Below are 18,320 nucleotides of genomic sequence, written 5' to 3'. Positions count from 1 at the left end.
CTCTGGTTCTCCTACTCCCAGGTAGATGTAGCCCTTTGATGTCCCAGCTCATTGGGGAACACTCTCCAGTTAGGGCTCCACCTCAGCCAGCCCTGAACTACGATTTCTGCTCAGAAGATCAATAAAATGAAGGTGCCAATTTGGCAGAATCATCCAGTGGTTTGAGGGCAAGAGCAGCTTCTGTAGGGCTCATCTCTCTGAGGTTCTTTATTCCTTCTGGCCTTGTGATTCTTTACTCAGTTGTTGAAGCTTCAGTGCTTTTCAGTTTTTTAAAAAAAAAATTGATTTCATTGTTAGTTGTTTTCAGCAGAATGGTGGACCTGAAAAATAGAACCTGTTTTCCCAGACATCAGACCTCTGGCTTCTGGTGTTTATTAACATCACCTAGCTCTTGGACACCCATCCATTCTGGGGCTGGATGGGGTTCATATTTGGCATACTTTGCTCATGACCAAATCAGCCTTTTGTTTAAACATACCTCTGGCAAGAAATCATCCTAATTGACAGTGGAAGCTTTAGGCCCTCCCCTCACAAGACTCAAAATCAGTGTTAAAACCCAAGGTCTTGTGCTGGTGGCTTGGAAAAGGAGACCTGGTGAGAGAGAAATGACCTTTATTGACATTTCAGTTCCTGAGTGCTTGAGAAAAGGTTGTCCTCGTTTATTTGAGTCCAGTTATAATTGAGTTGAGATAGTAGAGGGCAGGAGGCTACTTTTTTATGATGCTAGATTATCAGATGGATAACTAATTCTTATTTCCCGATCCTGCTGGTCACATGCTAGCTGTTGAGAACCACGCTCTTAGCTCTCTCCATGCCGGTGCATGGAGGGCCAAACCAAGGCCAGGACAAGCAGGAATAACAAGCATGCATGACACGCTTGAGGAGGCAGATCGCTGTGGTGGCGAATCAGGACATGAGTATCAAAAGCCCGTGTCTGACCCGCTCCCCATCCCTTCCTCATTCAGTGCTGTGTCCTTGGCACAGTCACGTAAAGTTCCGGACAGCAGTCAGGTGCTTTTTCCCTTGACCTTGGCTGTAGGAAGGTCAGTTTTACTGGCCCCAGCCGCCCGCCCATGAAGGATGGAGAAGGGGGGCTTGGAGGACTCCCTAGGAGGAAGACGGAGCAGCCACGTGGTGATCAGTTTTGTCTAGAACCCAATCCATGGACTCTGGTTCCAGGACATAGAGTTATCCAGCAGTTTGGGTCCTTGAAGCAATCTTTGTTTATCTGACCTAGCCCCCTCATTTGCAGATGAGCAAAAAGGCTATAAGATTTTCTTATTTTTAAAAAGTTATAGTGCTGCTTTAGCCTCATGTGGCTTGTTTTAGTAAAACCTAATTTGGGAGAGTTTATTCCAAACCTCTGAAGCCACTGCTTGAGCCCTACAGAAAGACGTTAGCAGTGGTGAGCCACACCAGCACCTAACTCTTCAGGAGGCCCAGCTCAGGCCCAGTTGGCTGACACAGGCCACTCAAGATGACTGTTCTCTTGCTCTCTGTACATCCCCTGCTCTACCAGTGCCTGCTTCACCTACACCTACTCACAGGACTGACCCACCTGCATATTTGCCCCAGGCCCCAGCTAGAGACTGTTCTTACCAAAAGGGGCGGTAAGGGGCATGCCCCGATGCTAGTTTCCCTGGTTACCAATGAGCAAACCTGATGTCAATTCCCCCTATAACTAACAATCTCCCTTTCCCTTTGGCAGCAAAGACTGCTGCCATGTCTTGCTCACCACCCATTGCACATGGTGGATATCGCTCCAGAACCTTGCTTCAGACATGTAAACTCCCCCATCCAATAAACCATTGATGTCTCCCTCACTGAGTCTGGGCTGTTTCTTCTTTGGTCTTGAAGCTGGGCGAGTACAGCATTGTAGGCCTGCAGGGTGCAGCGCAACAAGATCTGAAGACAGTCTAGTCAGAGATCAGTTGCTGCTACTGCTACTGCTGAGTCACTTCAGTCGTGTCCGACTCTGTGCGATCACATAGACGGCAGCCCACCAGGCTCCCCCGTCCCTGGGAAAGTCAGGAGGCCCGACTATGTGTTGGTGGGTTGGGCAGATGGGCCCCTAATGGCCCTGTCTGGTTGCTGAGACCACAGGCTTCTGGAAGCACTATTGTTGGCCCTTCTGGACGGGGCCTGACTTTGCCTGCAGATTCCCAAACCATCCCACCTCAACTCCAGAAGAGCCTCTCCACTCTTGCTCCCCGGATGACTCGCTTCCCTGTTCAGCCCCGGTCATGCTCTCTGGATTTGCACCTGTGCCCACTGTCACTTTCACCACCAGCCTTAGAGTAGCAGAGCCTTTCAGACCATCCTTTATGTTATTAAAGCAATTGAAATAGCTTAGCTTTCAGCCTACTGAGAATTACCAAAAACCAAACTTTCTTTTTAAATTACCTCTATAATTTTATTTTAAAATTACCCTTGTAAAAGTGAAAGTGGCTCAGTCGTGTCTTTGCCACCCCATGTACTGCAAGTCCATGGAATTCTCCAGGCCAGAATACTGGAGTGGGTAGCCTTTCCCTTCTCCAGGGGATCTTCCCAACCCAGGGATCAAAGCCAGGTCTCCCGCATTGCAGGCGGATTCTTTACCAGCTGAGCCACAAAGGAAGCCCAAGGATACTGGAGTGGGTAGCCTATCCCTCCTCCAGCGGATCTTCCCAACCCAGGAATCGGACTGGGGTCTCCTGCATTGCAGGCGGATTCTTTACCAACTGAGCTATCAGGGAAGCCCCTATAAAAGTCGGTGACCATTAAAATGAAAAATGTGTTTTGTACTTGGCATTTTTCTTCTTCCTAAGCCAATAAACATGTTGGCTTTGAGATAACAGGGAAGGATTGTCCTGGACCAGCGGCTGTGTCTTTCCAGCTTACTGCCAGCTCCTGGATTTGAATGTTTTGTCTGATCAATAGAAATTCTTTTTTCTTGGCTCCAATGGAGACGGGAGAGCCTGAGGATCATGAAGGAGCTTGGACAAAACTCTATTGAAAAGTTTTTATGAAAGTAATTTCTCAATCAGTAGTTTGAGATGTGTCTTTCTTGTGACTGGGCTCTTGAACTGTAGTTCTTGTCATCACTGGATTATTGCCTGTTTCTGGGAAATAGTTTTTCCTGCCCTTCCTCTCCTCCCCACCCTGATTTTTCTCCCCCATCACCTACAAACAAACACAGGTTTACTTTTTCTTTTGTTTTGGTAGTCTTAGTTACTAGAATTTTGAACCTGAATGTTTGGTAGAAGACTTAAATATAGGAGTTCTTCAAAGTAAAGGAGCAGGCAGCACAATGTTGACTCTATGGCAGATTACCAGGGTAAGTATCAGATTGGGTTCTGTACTCTCACCTGTAAACATAAACATAAGAGTTTGAGATTTGGACAGTCTCAAAGTCATTGGTCCCTCGTTTGACAGATGAAGATTCTGAGACCCAGAGAGGTCTTGGCTTGTTTAAGGTCCCACCAAGTCAGCTGGAGAAGGATCAAGTGTCAGAAGCCTTGTTTCCTGGCCCCAAGGCTGCCCTTTCCTCTCTTCCATGATGCCTCACTCATGCCGGCCCTCGCCCCCAACACCCACCCTCCGTCCTGGACATGGAGAATAGACCCATGTGGCAGGACACACCATGCCCATGCTCGTCTTCATGCCTTCGTCCCTTCTTTCTAATCAGGCCTGTCCTGCCAGCCTGCCGTCAGTTTAAAGGAGCAGGCGGGTGTCCTGCCTCCCGCGCTGCTCTCACCCTCCTCAGAAGGCCTGCGGGTCACTCCTCAAGTGCATTTTAGCTACTCTGACAGTCGTGCTTTCCAGATGGTGGTGTTCATTTCCTTCTGGTAGGACCTGTCATGATGCCTGGTTTCCTATAAATGGGCCCTAAGTGAATGGGGAGTGGGGGACGGTGTCATGCACTGGGTGTCACAGGTAGGCTTGGCTTCTTTTGCTTTGCTGCTCAGCTTTTCGGGTGTCTCTCATCTCCACAGCGACTAAGCAACGTCGCCTCCGTGACTCTCACCCCAGCTCTTAGCAGAGTTCTCAGTTGGTGGTAGGTTTCAGCACTGAGACTTCATTTTCCTGCCCTTGGATTCAGCTGAAAATACAACTTTGCTTTATCTTGAAGTCTTAGAAATGGCCATGTCTTCATGGCTGCCTAAATACTCTGGCCTCAGGGTACCTACCATTTGGGAAATAAGCCAGCCGGTCACAGCAATTAGTTTGCAGATGTCCCTTGCCACCCTTGGTTACTCTGCTACTTATTTGCAGTGTCAGGCTATATGAACATTGGTGGGAGACACAAGCCAAATAATTGTTAGGATTGCTGTGAAAATTGCAGTGAAAGCCATAACCCTCCAGGATTCACTTTTTATAGCCAGAAAGCCACTGGTGAAATTTTTGTTCCGAGATCCTCAAAATCGCCAGGATGCTGCATTTTATCCTGTGGGAGTTCCAAACTAATGCTGGTAACAACTGTCGTGCAGGTCTTTCAAGCCTTGCAGTATAGAATTACTGATAGAAATGGGCCAGTTAACAGGGAGGAAACAACCACTTAGATGTTGTGAAGGAAGACAGGTTGTATGGCATTTATAACACGGGTGGGTAGTTTGCTCATAAAAGAGAATGCCTCGCTGGAATTTATCTGATGAAAATTAAACCACTAAACCTGCTTAAGTGAGAAAGGGTGGCCATCTGCCAGGTAAAAGTATTATCACCATTTAGAAGTGAGCTTTAGCCGCACTCTGGTCCACACAGGACAGCATCTCCCGTGGAGAAACCACTTTCTGACTTTTGGGTTTTCCCCCTGTTTTCACAGAGCCTGAGCCCTTGTGAAGCCGGCGATGACAAGTCTGAATGGTCGCCATGCCGAGAAAACCCTTGACATGCCAAAACCATCAGCCCCCAGAGTGCACGTGCAGAGGTCCGTGTCCCGAGACACTATTGCCATCCACTTCTCGGTGTCCGGGGAGGAGGAGGAGGAAGAGGAGGAGGAGTTCCGGGAGCTCCTGGAGGAGGGGCTGGACGACCAGACCGTTGTAACGGGGCTCGAAGCCAAGGAGGACCTCTACCTTGAACCCGGGGGTGGCCATGACCCCGCTGGCCCCGGCGCCCAGCTCATCCTGGCGGATGGCCTGTCCGTGTCCCCCGCCGTGGTGCCCGTCTCCGAGAACACCGTAAAGCTGCTGGAGCCCCCTGCTCCGGCCGCACAAGTATTCGGTACAGTGCCACTGGCTCTGTCCCCGGGGTCGTCCTCGTCGGGGCCCATAGCTAGCTCTCCCAGCGTGTCCTCCCTGTCCGAGCAGAAAACCAGTTCTTCCTCCCCGCTGTCCTCGCCTTCCCGGTCGCCCATCCTCTCATCCAGCGCCTCGTCCTCCACGCTTTCCAGCGCCAAACCCTTCCTGAGCCTTGTGAAGTCCCTGTCGACCGAGGTGGAGCCAAAAGAATCCCCCCACCCGCCCCGGCACAGGCACTTGATGAAGACGTTAGTCAAGTCTCTGTCCACCGACACCTCCCGGCAGGAGTCCGACGCCGTGTCCTACAGGCCCCCGGACTCCAAGCTGAATTTACACCTGTTCAAGCAGTTCACGCAGCCGCGGAACACAGGTGGGGATTCCAAAACTGCACCCTCTTCCCCTCTGACGTCGCCTTCCGACACGCGCTCCTTTTTTAAAGTGCCCGAAATGGAGGCCAAGATCGAAGACACTAAGCGACGCCTCTCGGAAGTCATCTATGACCCTTTTCAGCTTTTCAGTAAGATTATAGGGGAAGAAAGTGGCAGCCACAGGCCCAAAGCCTTATCTTCAAGTGCTTCCGAGCTCTCCAATCTGTCCAGCCTGAACGGTCACTTGGAAAGCAATAACAACTACAGCATCAAGGAGGAGGAGTGTGACTCCGAGGGGGAGGGCATGGGGAGTGACCCCGGCGTCCCCAGGAGCGACCAGCCACAGTCCTCCGAGGAGCCCGCGAGAGAGGCGGAACCGAGGAGCTCCCAGGGGAGCGGGCTGAAGGAGGGAGGCCCGAAGACCAGCTCCCTGGTTCTTGAGAAATGCTCTTTGTCTGCCTTAGCGAGCAAAGAAGACGAAGAGTTTTGCGAACTATACACCGAGGACTTTGACCTGGAACCGGAGGGGGAGAGTAAAGCTGAGAAACTCCCAGAAGGCCCTCTCAAGCCAGAGGGGCTAGCGGACGATGGCCCAGCTCTGGACAGTGACCACGAGGTGGACTCGGCAGCGCAGCAGCTGGAATTACCCGTCAAGACGCTGGGCTGCTTTGTCCTGTGCGTCTATGCGTACCTCATCCTCCCCCTCCCGCATTACGTGAGCGGACTCTTTCTGGGCGTTGGCCTTGGATTCATGACTGCAGTCTGCCTGATTTGGTTTTTTACACCACCAAGTGCTCATAAACATCACAGATTACATAAACATCTACAACACTGGAACCCAAGATCTCTGGATATCAAAGAACCTGAGATCCTGAAGGTAAGCCTCTCTGCAGCTGTTGGCTGGCATCCAGCCTCATTGTAGATCTGACTGTATCCTTTTAGTTCACTGTCTCCACAAGTGTTTGCTCAAGCAGTGTTTCTAAGACTTTGGGATCTCCAGGCACCCAAGACTTGTTTGGTAAACCTCATTCTAGCTCCTGTTTTGCCAGTTCATCAGGTAGCTTCACAAGGGTCTCCATAGCTCTGGAGCATTTCCATTCGTTTCCATTCCGATCTCTCTCTGAATTTGCCAGGCATTTGCTGCCTACTGAGGATTCATGGTAGCTGAGTCTGTTACGGTTAAATATTCTTGAGGGTAGTGCTTCCCTGGTGGTCCAGTGGTTAAGACTCTATGCTCCCAATGCAGGGTGCTTGGGTTCGATTCCTGGTTGGGGAATTACATCTTGTATCTTACAGTGAAGACTTGGCACAGCCAGATAAATAAATAATTAAAAAAAATTTTTTTTTAGACCCTGGAGCAGGGTTAAAGACTCCTGGAATACAAGAGAAGGGAAGGAGGAAGAGAAGACGGATTTTAATGTCAGGGTTGGGCTGTTACACGCTGCTCTGTGCACAGTGGGGCTTGGGCTTGAGAAGGAGGCATTACCTTTCTGTGCCTGTCAGATTTTAGGGTTTGGACCTCCCGAGGAGTGCCTGAGGCAATTCATTGGAAAGAAAATATTAGAGCTTCCATTTGTATTTATTTCCACGTATTTTAAAAGTTTCTGGTGCTTCTATATGTTTCATAATATACACAATTGAAAGCATAACTGTAGCTTATATAGGTCATAAGTTAAGCACATATACTTTTTTTTTAATATATGTATTTTTAAATTTTAGTAAAATACTCCTAACAAAATCTACCATCTTAACCATTTTTAAGTGTACAGGTCAGCAGTATTATGTTTAATATTCAGTCACATTGTTGTACAACCATCATCACCATGCACCTCCATATCCTTTTCACCTTTTAAAACGGAAACTCTAAACCCATTAAACAATAACCTCCTATTTTCCTGGCTATTGCCTAGCTCCTGGTAACCACCATTCTACTTCCTTGTTTTTTTTTTTTTAATACTCTATATATGTCATATTAGTGGAATTACACAGTATTTGTCTTTTTGTGACTGGCTTGTTTCACTTAGAATAATGTCCACAAGGTTCTTCCCTGTTGAAGCATATTGCAAAATTTTATTCTTTTTTAAGGTTGCTATTGTATGTATATGCTAACTACATTTTGCTTATTTCTTCATCTGTTGATGGACACTTGGGTTGTTTCTACGTTTTTGCTCTTGTGAGCAATGCTGCTATGAACGTGGTTGTACAAAGAGATGTTTGAGACCCTACTTTCAAGTCCTTGGTTTGTGTACCCAAAAGTGAAATTGCTGGATCGTATGGTAATTCTAGTTTTAATCTTTTGAGGAACCGCCATACTATTTTCTACAGTGGCTGTACCATTTTACATTCTCACCAGTAGTGCACAAGGGTTCCAGTTTCTCCACATCCTTGCTGACACTTGTTATTTTCTGATTTTTTTGATAATTCAAAGCTTGTTTGGTTTCTCTGTTAACAGGTTTTTCCTCCTCTCTGTTTATATGAGTGCTCCAAAAAAGGGCACCATGATCTCTATTTACTGCAAAACAAAAACCCCACAAAACAAGGGGAAGAACTCTGAGTGCAAAATACTGTTTGTTCTGCTTTATTTTTTAATTTAATAACCTTTTCCCCTTATTTAAAAAAATGCACGATCAATGTGTAAAGAAACACAGAAAACTCTAAGGAAAAAATTATTCTTTATCACAGTAGTGGGAGGGAATTATAGTCAATACAATATATAATACATACGTATACATAGTTGGTGTATACCCTTGTTTTTCCTACGTTTCTACAAATATGAGTACATGTGTCACACATGAGCTCTTTTTGTTTTGGTTCAATGGGGTCATACGCAGACATCTCAGATATGTTATGCGTTGAGTTCTAGACCACCACAATAAAACAAAATACTGCATTAAAGGAGTCAGACAAATTTTCAGTTTCCCAGTGCATGTAAAAGTTCCGTTTACACTATACTGTCGTCTGTAAAGTGTGCAATAGCATTCTGCCTAAAAAAACAATGTATGCACGTTAATTTAAAAATACTTCAGGAGACTTCCCTGGTGGTCCAGTGGCAGACTCCCACGTTCCCAGTGCAGGAGGCCCGGGTTTGATCCCTGGTCAGGGAACTAGATCCTTCATGCCGTAGCTAAGAGTTGGCACAACAACAAAAAGATATATGGTGCCGGAACTAAAGATCCCCCGTGGTGCCATGAAGATTGAAGATCCCATGTGACTAAGACCCTGTGCAGCCGAATAAATAAAAATACTTCATTGCTCCCCAACTTTGTAAATCTACTGTACTTCCATAAAATATATATTTTTTAAAAAGTTATTACTGAAAAAATGTCAGCCATCAGCTGACAGTGCAGGGCTGCCACAAACCATCAGTCTGTAAACACACAACGTCCGTGAAGCTCAGTAAAGCAAAGCGCAGTAAGATGAGGTATGCCTGCGTTCTGCACTTCAACCTTTTTCCCCCCTTTCACATGGCAATAGGTTAAGAGAGTGTTTCTTTTTTAAGAGAAGCTGGTGCTCAGTCTTGAGGCTGTGACACACTTAAGTGTAGCATTCATGTAAGAAGTGGAGCAAAAGTGATCATTATGCATGGTTGCTAAGCTTTTTCCGATAAGGGTGGTGCCGCGTCTACCTGAATTACATGCCCTGTAAGTAAGTTAGTGCTAACTTTAGCAAAGAAAAATGCTGCTTACACTGCTTCCAGTGCCTAATGACTGACTGCAGTATTCCGTTTAAACTGATTTGAGCTCTTAATTGTCTTGGGAAGATTTTAATTTTAATCCGTCGATCTTTAGTGCTGAGACTACAATTTACTAAGTTTTCTACTAATTAGTCAAGAATTTACTAACTACACAGAAAATGCCAAAGTTATGGCACAGTGTGGTTGCTTTGATCTGATAATGAAACAGTAAAGGCAGCACTACGAAGCTGAGCACCGACAGGGGCCTGGCTGAATGCTGGGTACAGTATCTCATTTAATCCTCACCACCGCCCTCTCCAGTTAGGTAACGTGCTCATGAGGATGTGGACGCACGGAGAGGGTAAGTTACTCACCCAAAGTCACCCAGGGGAGCCAGGCAGGACTGAATTTTTGTTTTTCAAGGAAGGTGTTTTACCCTTGGTCCCTGCGATAAACATATTTGGATTTTCCTTGCAGAGAACAAATACTTCAGTGCTGTCATGGACTGACACCTGTAATTTAAGAAAATTGTACGTTGTAGCCTGAGGTCTTTTGTTTGGTGCACAGGGCTGTTTTTAGACACCTGGCTAAATACATTCTCTATTTTAAAAGGGGCCACTACCAAGAATTGGAAGGCTAGGATGTGTGTTGCAAGTTGAAGATTTCAAATGCAACTGTGCTTTGGGCTTGATTAGTTTTACTGAGTAGGAAATTACACTCTGGGGGAGCATTTTAAAAAGATGACGCTTTAGGGACATCCCTGGTGGTCCAGTGGTTAAGAATCCACCTTGCAAGGCAGAGGACAAGGGTTCAATCCCTGGTCTGAGAACTAAGGTCCCACCTGCCAAGGAGGAACTAAACCCGCTTGCCACAGTGAAAGATCCCGCACGAGGGGATGTCCTGTGTGTCACAGCTAAGACCTGACGCAGCCAAATCGAAAAAAAAAAGACACTTTAAAACATTTAGCAGTGTTGACATTAAATTTAGGACACAATCTTGTGATAAGAAAAGGATAGTATAATGGAGCCTAACTTTGAGCATCTGTCTTCTGTTCCATTTTCTCATTGGACATTGTGCTTTCTGTATGAGGTAGGATAACATTTGCTGTAACAAATTAGAAGTCTGTTCCTTGCCTTCTTAACAGTCCAGTATAGGTGTTCCTGGCGGTAGGTGGATGGGGGCCCATGTTGGTTAGGAGCCCAAGTTCCTTCCATCCTGTGGCTCAGCAAACTTCTTAAAGAGCTAGGTAGTAGATATTTACCCCAACCCCAGGTGGCACAGTGGTTAAAAATCCACCTGCCAATCAAGTAGATAGATGTAAAAGATGCGGGTTCGATCCCTAGGTCGGGAAGATCCCCTGGAGGAGGAAATGGTAACCCACTCCAGTATTCTTGCCTGGAAAATCCCATTGACAGAGGAGCCTGGGAGGCTGCAGTCCATGGGGTTGCAAAGAGTTGGACATGCCTGAGTGCACACATACACAGAGTAAATATGTTAGACTTACGGCTCTGTTTCTGTTGCAATCCACTTAGCTCCTCGTTGTAGCAGAAAAGGAGCTGTAGGCCATATGTGAATGAATGAGTGTGGCTTTGTTCCAGTAAAACTTCATAGAAACAGGCCTTGGGCCCAGGTTGCTGACCCCTGCCCTAAGTTATTAGAGTTCCTTGCATCCAGCTGGCAGAAGGGGAAAGAGAAAGCAAAGAGAAGGTGTACCTCCTTAAATTCCTGGACCCAGAAGTGACACACATCACTTCCATTCATGTTCCACTGGGGTGAGCTAGTCCCACAGGCCCTCTACAATGCTAGAGGCCCTGGGAAATCTAGGACTCGGTGGGGCAGCTTCTTCTCTGCAGTGGCTCTACACTATGGAAAGGGTGAAAGTGTTAGTCACTGAGTCGTGTCCAGCTCATTGTGACCCTGTGGACTATATGGACTGTAGCCCACCAGGCTTCTCTGTTCATGGAATTCTCCAGGCAAGAATACTGGAGTTGGTTGCCATTTCTTTCTTCAGGGGATCTTCTCAATCCAGGAATGGAACCTGGGTCTCTTGTAGTGCAGATTCTTTACATTCTGAGCCACCAGGGAAGCCCCTTCCCACTATGGAAAGAGATGCCTACATTTTGAAGGCACGGCTAGCCTTCTCTACCTCACTTTCACAGAACTTATCAGAGCTAGAGTTGCTGTTTACTGTTTGTCTTTCCCAGGACACCATAAGCTTCATGAACGCACAGGCCATGGCCATCTTGTTCATCACTGTGTCCTTAGCCCCTGACATGTACTAGGCACGTGTTAAGTGATGGATGGATGGATAGATGGATGAATGAATGAGGTTTTAATCTGAAAATGTGGGCAGTAAGTTAATATTGACCCTGTCATCTCCCTAAGAAGTCACTTTTTAAAAAAAATCCCTGACACTTGCATTTTTGGGGAAAAACGTTTAGTCAAGCTTTGAGGGGGCTGATTCATGTTGATATATGGCAGAAAGCAGCACCATATTGTAAAGCAATTATCCTCCAGTTAAAAATAAAAAGATTTGAGGGACTTACCTGATGGTCCAGTGGCTAAGACTCCATGCTCCCAGTGCAGGGGACCCAGGTTTGATCCCTGGTCAGGGAGCTAGATCCTACATTCCCACATGTGGCAACTAAGACCCAGCACAGCCAAATAAATTTTTTTAAAGAGATTTGATAAGAGTGATCTTTCAAGAAGATAAAAAATAATTACAATTAAAAGTACAGCTTACGGAGAGTTTTTTCTTTTTCCACAGCAGTGGAAAGGCCAGGATGGTCCATCTTTGACAGGGTTTGAAACTTGATGTTTGCTGCTTAGAAATCGCCTGGCAGCAAGTCTGCTTTCCTCTTACCAGTGCTCATACAGTGAGTGCAAAGGGAGTAAGGAATGAGGAATGCATGCCAAGTAGAGCGTTGGAGAGATGGGGATGGTGGCGTGTTTGCAATTTCCATTCCGCCTCCAGATTTATGGCTTTTAAAGTGGTGCAGAAGACGGGCCTTGGTTTCTTTATAAAGCAGTTCTGTGAACCTGTTTCTAGTGGGAGTTGAAAGAGTCACTTTTTGAAAAATGGCTTGATTTAGGGGATTCATCAGTGGGTTTATTTCCTGTGCATCTGATGCTATTTAGTTTTTATAAAGGACATAATGCAATTCTTGAGGGCAGGTAGGGAATATTTTTTAAGCATTCGGTAAGACAGGAGACTATAAAACATCATTCTATGGTAGAATGTGCTAGTACAGAGGCCCAGCCCCTTGATCTGCAGACTGCCTGCCCTTCATCTGGAAGCTCCCAAATATGTCAGGCAGGAAGCTTGGTGCTCCGGACTGTTTTAGGAGCCAGTGTGGTTTGAAACCTCTGAACCATAGAAGTTCTCATCGATGGGCCTGGGAAGTCCTTGCAGCCTGGACTGAGAGCCTGGTTCCTTTATTGGTGTCATAAACAATTCAAGGAACAGTGCAGTTTTTCTTTGATGTGCCTTCACATGACAAGGAAAAGGAGAATAAAAGTAAAGCTTTCCTGTACTTATCCAGGTGGTTTTATTATTCCAGCCACACTGCAGGCATTTGTATTTAAAAATGACACTGCAGCAGTGATGAGTGTGTGGGATGGTGAGCCAAAAAGACTACTTTGCAACCAAGCTGTAGCTGTTCTCAGAGACTGTTGTGGGGTTAGACCTCATGATACTCTGCCACCACCCACCCCAAGCCCCGCCAGTCAGCAGCTTTGCTATTTGGAACAGGAGCAGTGGCGAAAGAGCTGTCACCACGTACACAGGATAATTCTCAGAACCTTCTCCAAGGCCTGCTGGTTCTTAATGATGGGAATTCATAGCTGATACGAAGCAGAAAATAGGAGGAGAAAGTTGCTACCTGCATTCATAATAAAGTGACATGTGGGGGACTTCCCTGTTGGTCCAATGGCTAGGAGTCCACGCTCCCAATGCAGGGGGCCTTGGGTTCAATTCCTGGCCAGGTAACTAGGTCCCACATACTGCAACTAAGAGTTCGCACGCTGCAGCTAAAAGATCTTGCATGCCGCAGCTGAAGATGCCACCTGCAGCCAAGACCCGGCACAGCCACGTAAAACAAAGTGACGTGTGAACACTTGGAAGCCAGGGGAAGACCCAGTGTTAGGAGAAGCTAATGGGACTTAGAAGCATGGAGGTCTGGGTAAATTAGCTCCAGGTGGGGCCTTGTGCATGCCACTGAGTCCAAGGGCATCATTGTGGGCGACACCTCTAGGCAGTAACCTTCCAGTTTTACTTTGTGTGACTAGCTAGATACCTGAACTAGGGGCCCTGGGAAAGAACAAGAGAATGAGGCATCTCATATTCACACTTGGGATGTTTGCCTGGCTGAGTGTTCTTAAGCACGTTGGATACTCTTTCTTCTCCAAGATTGTACTTGTCTCATGACCAGAAGTGTAGAGTCAGACTCCATAGCCTCAGGTTCCCCGTCTGCATACTCTACCAACTGTGGATCAAAACTACCTGGATACAATTCCAGAAAGTTTCAAAAAGCAAAGCTTGAATTTGCTGCATGTGGGCAACCCACATGCCAGCAACTATTTACATTGTATTTCCAACTATTGACATAGCGTTAACACTGTTTTAGGTAAGATGATCCAGTGGCTAAGACTCCATGCTGCCAAGGCAGGGGGCCTGGGTTTGATCCCTGATTAGGGATCTAAATCCCACATACTGCAACTAAAAAAAGAAAATCCTGCATGCCGCAACTAAGACCCAGCTCAGCCAAATTAATTGATTAAGTTTTTAAAAAGTTTATGAGGAGGATGTGCATAGGTTACATGCAAATACCACACTATTTATATAAGGGGACTTGAGTATCTATGGATTTCATTGTCTGCGGGGGTCTTAGAACCCTTGGATGCTTAGTCACGATTATATTCGGTGACATTCTTGCACACAGAGTTTCCACATGTCCATAATGAGATGCTTCCTAAAGATTTTGAAAGGCTCTGTGTTTATATCTGAGTGTATGACTCATGTAATTGTAAATTATGTTCATGAGCAAAGCCTTTACCTCAGACTTATAAACCACCTGCAGAACCCAGCAGTAGGGTGTTGGTTTCCATAGTGATGACCTGTTTTAGAAAGATATGGCCTATAGGTTGACTAATACTACATTTACACCGTTGCCAAACTCACACATGAATTTTGGAGAACCTTTTCTCCTTGGGTCATGTCACATTTATGTATTGTCACATTTAGATATTTAATAAGAGGTACGTTGTTGTTCAGTCGCTAAGTTGTGTCTGGCTCTTTGCAACCCTATGGACTGCAGCACACCAGGCATCTCTCTTTCTCTGTCTCCCAAAGTCTGCTCAAACGCATTTCGGTTGAGTCAGTGATGCCATCCAACCATCTCATCCTCTGTTGCCCCCTTCTCCTTTTGCCTTCAATCTTTCCCAGCATCGGGGTCTTTTCCAATGAGTTGGCTCTTCTCATCAGGTGGCCAAGGTATTGGAGCTTCAGCTTCAACATCAGTCCTTCCAATGAATATTTAGCATTGATTTCCTTTAGGATTGACTGGTTTGATCTCCTTGCAGTCTTCTCCAACACCACAGTTCAAAAGCATCAATTCTAATAAGAGGGATAGGTTTTTATAATTGCGTTCCCTAAATACAGGCTGTGATTTTGACATATAAAAGAATACTTTTGTAGGGAGAACATTATCAATTTTGAGAAGAAATTCTAACTTGTAACTTTAATCTCAATTTCATGCAATTCTTTCTTTTAAGAAATTAGAGTGAGCAAACCTTACGGCAAAAACAGCTTCATTACATTCAGCCAAAAGAGACTTGTTGCATACAGCCAGAAAAGGTTGCTCTTGGTTGGTCTCTTAGAATTCTCAGTACAATGAGTACAGGAAATTAAAAAAAAAAAAATTTTTTTTTTCCACATTGTACCTAACTGAAAATACCCTGCCCCTGAAATATGTCACTTAAATTTTCTGTCTGGCTTTTATAATCACAGCTATTTCCCAGTGCCCTTGTTGCTAGGAGAGTTTGTCAGGTGAGGTGTCTCAGTGCAGACTGTCTCACTTACCCCATGTTTTGAGTTGGCTGGAGAAGCAGCTGTGTGGAAAATGCCTCTTGATTGCGTAGGAACAGTGGCAAGGATGTCAGGCTACCCTGGAATGATTTTTTTTTCATCTTAATGTTTTATTGTAGGAAATTTCAAGTATACTCAAAAGTAGAGAGAAAAGTATAATGGATCCCCCTGAATCCAACACTCAGCTTCAATAATTATCAACATTCTGCCAGTTCTCCTTTTCACCTGTGAACTTATGGCATGGCTAACCCATAATTCTGGTCCACCTACATGTAACTACAGCTTGTAGCATTACTTCCTTGGGAAAATGCATCCTGAATTCCTGCTCGGTACCGGAGGACTATCCTTTGTGGTTTTGTTCCAGGTGTCATCTAGGAAGGAGGAGAGAGGCGTGGGCATTATGAGTCTGAGGTTTCTCAAATCACGTTTTTTGTTTTTTTTTTTTAGAAGAGTAAGACATTAACCGTGAAAAAATGTCAATGCTAGATACTTTTTCACATCCAAATTTTATGTGTCATGTAAAGGAAGATACAAAACCCATCGAAGATTGTTCTTACTGTACAATAATTAGCCTTTAAGAACTAGCTTTTCGCCATTCCCCCAAAGACAAGAGATTATAGGCAAGATAGCCCCCGCGTATGAGCATGCTGGCTTCTTGGTGCCCCAGCGGCTCTTGTGAACTCTGTTTCATTCTGTCTCTCCATTCAGTAGTCTCCAAAATAGGTTGCTGAAGACACAATCCAAGAAGAAAATATTGCAGTTTCTATTTGCATATGTATTTTTATTCTTTATCTGTAAGAAAGTAAATAAGCTTTGCTTATATTTAACGTGCTACTGCTGCTAAGTTACTTCAGTTGTGTCCGACTCTGTGCGACCCCATAGGCGGCAGCCCACCAGGCTCCCCTTTCCCTGGGACTCTCCAGGCAAGAACACTAGAGTGGGTTGCCATTTCCTTCTCCAATGCATGAAGTGAAAAGTGAAAGTGAAGTCGCTCAGTCGTGTCCGACTCTTAGCAACCCCACGGACTGCAGCCCACCAGGCTCCTCCATCCATGGGATTTTCCAGGCAAGAGTACTGGAGTGGGGTGCCATTCCCTTCTCCAGGGAAGGTGCTAGAAGGGTGATAAAAAGCTTGATTTCATCTCTGTGAGAACTGGAGTCTGGAGATATTATCAACAGAGAAGAGGACAAGACATAGAAATGACCAGTGCCAGCACCTTCTCTCACAGTCCCTTCCCAGGCAAGCCTCAAGAACAGACAGAAGTAGATAGGGTGTTCCTCACCCAAAAACGTTCCTTTCCTAAGTTACTGAGGGTGAATCGCTTCCCTCAACCTGGGCTTCTCTTGTTCCGCCTGAAAATTCAGAAATCTAGAGCCTGCCCATTTGTTGACCTTTGGTCAGTATCCTTGGAAATTATCAAGAAGACTGTTTGAAATATGGATTTACATCCATTATCATTAACAGTGAGCCTCACCCTATAAAGTATATATATTGAGCCTTGATGTGTCAGCTGAAGATAGTAAAAAGCTGTTAGAAAGTAATAACTAAGTTAGTGAAAAGGCTAATTATTAAATATTTCATTTTTTGCTCTTTATTACTGTTTTTAATTTTTATAAAAGCTGTATTTTATAAACGCTGTATTAGAACATGTATGTATTGATAGTTTACAAGTAATGTATATATTGTGAGTATTCTCAAAAAAATTTAACTGATAGGATGTGTGAGCTAAAGCTGATTTACTAATTTATTTGCTTGCTAATCTGTTTTATAATTTCAACACTTGTTAATATGATTTAATGTTTACTGTGTATTGACATAAATCAGACCTTGATTATTTCATTGGTTCATCTGATATTCAGTGTTATTTTTCTAATGTACATGATTGTTATTTCCTACCTGAATCACTGTCTGCCAATGCAGATACCTGATTTTGCAAGCTGCCCCAAAAGACAGGAAAAACTAGGATGACAGCCATTCTCCCAGGCTGAGACTGTGGCTTTAACCCTGACTCCAGTGCGTCTGGTGACACTCCCGTGAAGGTGACCTTGAAGCCAGCAGTCAGAGGATGTGGATAGTAATGATGCTGGTGCTTTCCTCCCTTAATGGACTTTTAATTTTTTTTAAGATAGTGTCTTGAAGCAGCATTTATTTTGAATGTTTTTTGGCTTGAGCCTGTCATTCATAGTGTGAGTTCTGTGTCCGTAGTAGGTCTATGTGTCTTTCGTGGGTAAAATCAGATTAGCATCTAAAGTTTAGCAGACTGTTCCTGCCATATTCTCTAAGTCCATGATCTGTGATATTATGTTTTAACTGATGACTCTGGTTCTAAACCATTAATACATCAAAAAGGGTTGGAGCCTGGCAAAGTGAAAACCCTGCTTATGTTTTAGTCTGGGGGACAAAAGAAAAATAACCACATTTTTGTGTGCTTCGGAGATGATTTCAGAGGCAGGGACCTCTGGTCCTGGCTCTGTTCTTATGTTTAGGGTTTGCTCCTTCTCTGAAAGACCAGATGAAGGAATGATGCAGGGGCAGGCAGCCTTGTGGCCAGCACAGCTGTGTGACAGCGGGATGTTGGCCCAGGCACTTCACACACTGAAGACAGAAATCCCCATTGCTTCTTCAGGCCAAAGGGCTGTCGAGTTTCTCTGGTCAGCTCAACGTCAAGCTGACGAAGAGAGCACTGGCCTTGACCTCCTGATCGGCACTGTAACTGAAAGTGAGCACAGTAGTAGTTCTTCCAGAGTTTATTATTTTGCAAAAGGTTAATTGTAGCTTTTAATCTTCTCAAGTATTAAATGAACCCCTTTATAGATTGTGGTTTGTACTTTCAGCCACTCACGGCTTCTAAATGCAGCAGAGAATTGAAGAGAAACCCCTGACCTTTTACAGCTGGGATCACAGGACCAGACTGTGGGCCACACAGCTGCAGACCGGCTGACTGTAGTCATTGTCCCCCTCAGCGGCCGGCCCTG

The 18,320-nt window shown here is 45.2% G+C and overlaps 1 protein-coding gene across 4 annotated transcripts in view; it reads left to right on the top strand.

The window, feature by feature from the left end:
• TEX2 (testis expressed 2) overlaps positions 1-18,320 on the top strand; it is a 114,307-nt gene that overhangs the window by 42,658 nt on the left and 53,329 nt on the right. For all 4 annotated transcript variants that reach the window (XM_024980007.2, XM_059877966.1, NM_001101970.2 and 1 more), the window contains 1 exon segment: positions 4,802-6,464. In XM_024980007.2, coding sequence (XP_024835775.1) covers positions 4,827-6,464 — 1,638 coding nt within the window. In that variant the 5' untranslated portion in view covers positions 4,802-4,826.

The sequence above is a fragment of the Bos taurus genome, chromosome 19, assembly GCF_002263795.3.
Source record: "Bos taurus isolate L1 Dominette 01449 registration number 42190680 breed Hereford chromosome 19, ARS-UCD2.0, whole genome shotgun sequence".
NCBI lineage: Eukaryota > Metazoa > Chordata > Mammalia > Artiodactyla > Bovidae > Bos > Bos taurus.
This window is presented reverse-complemented; position numbering and strand designations above follow the sequence as displayed.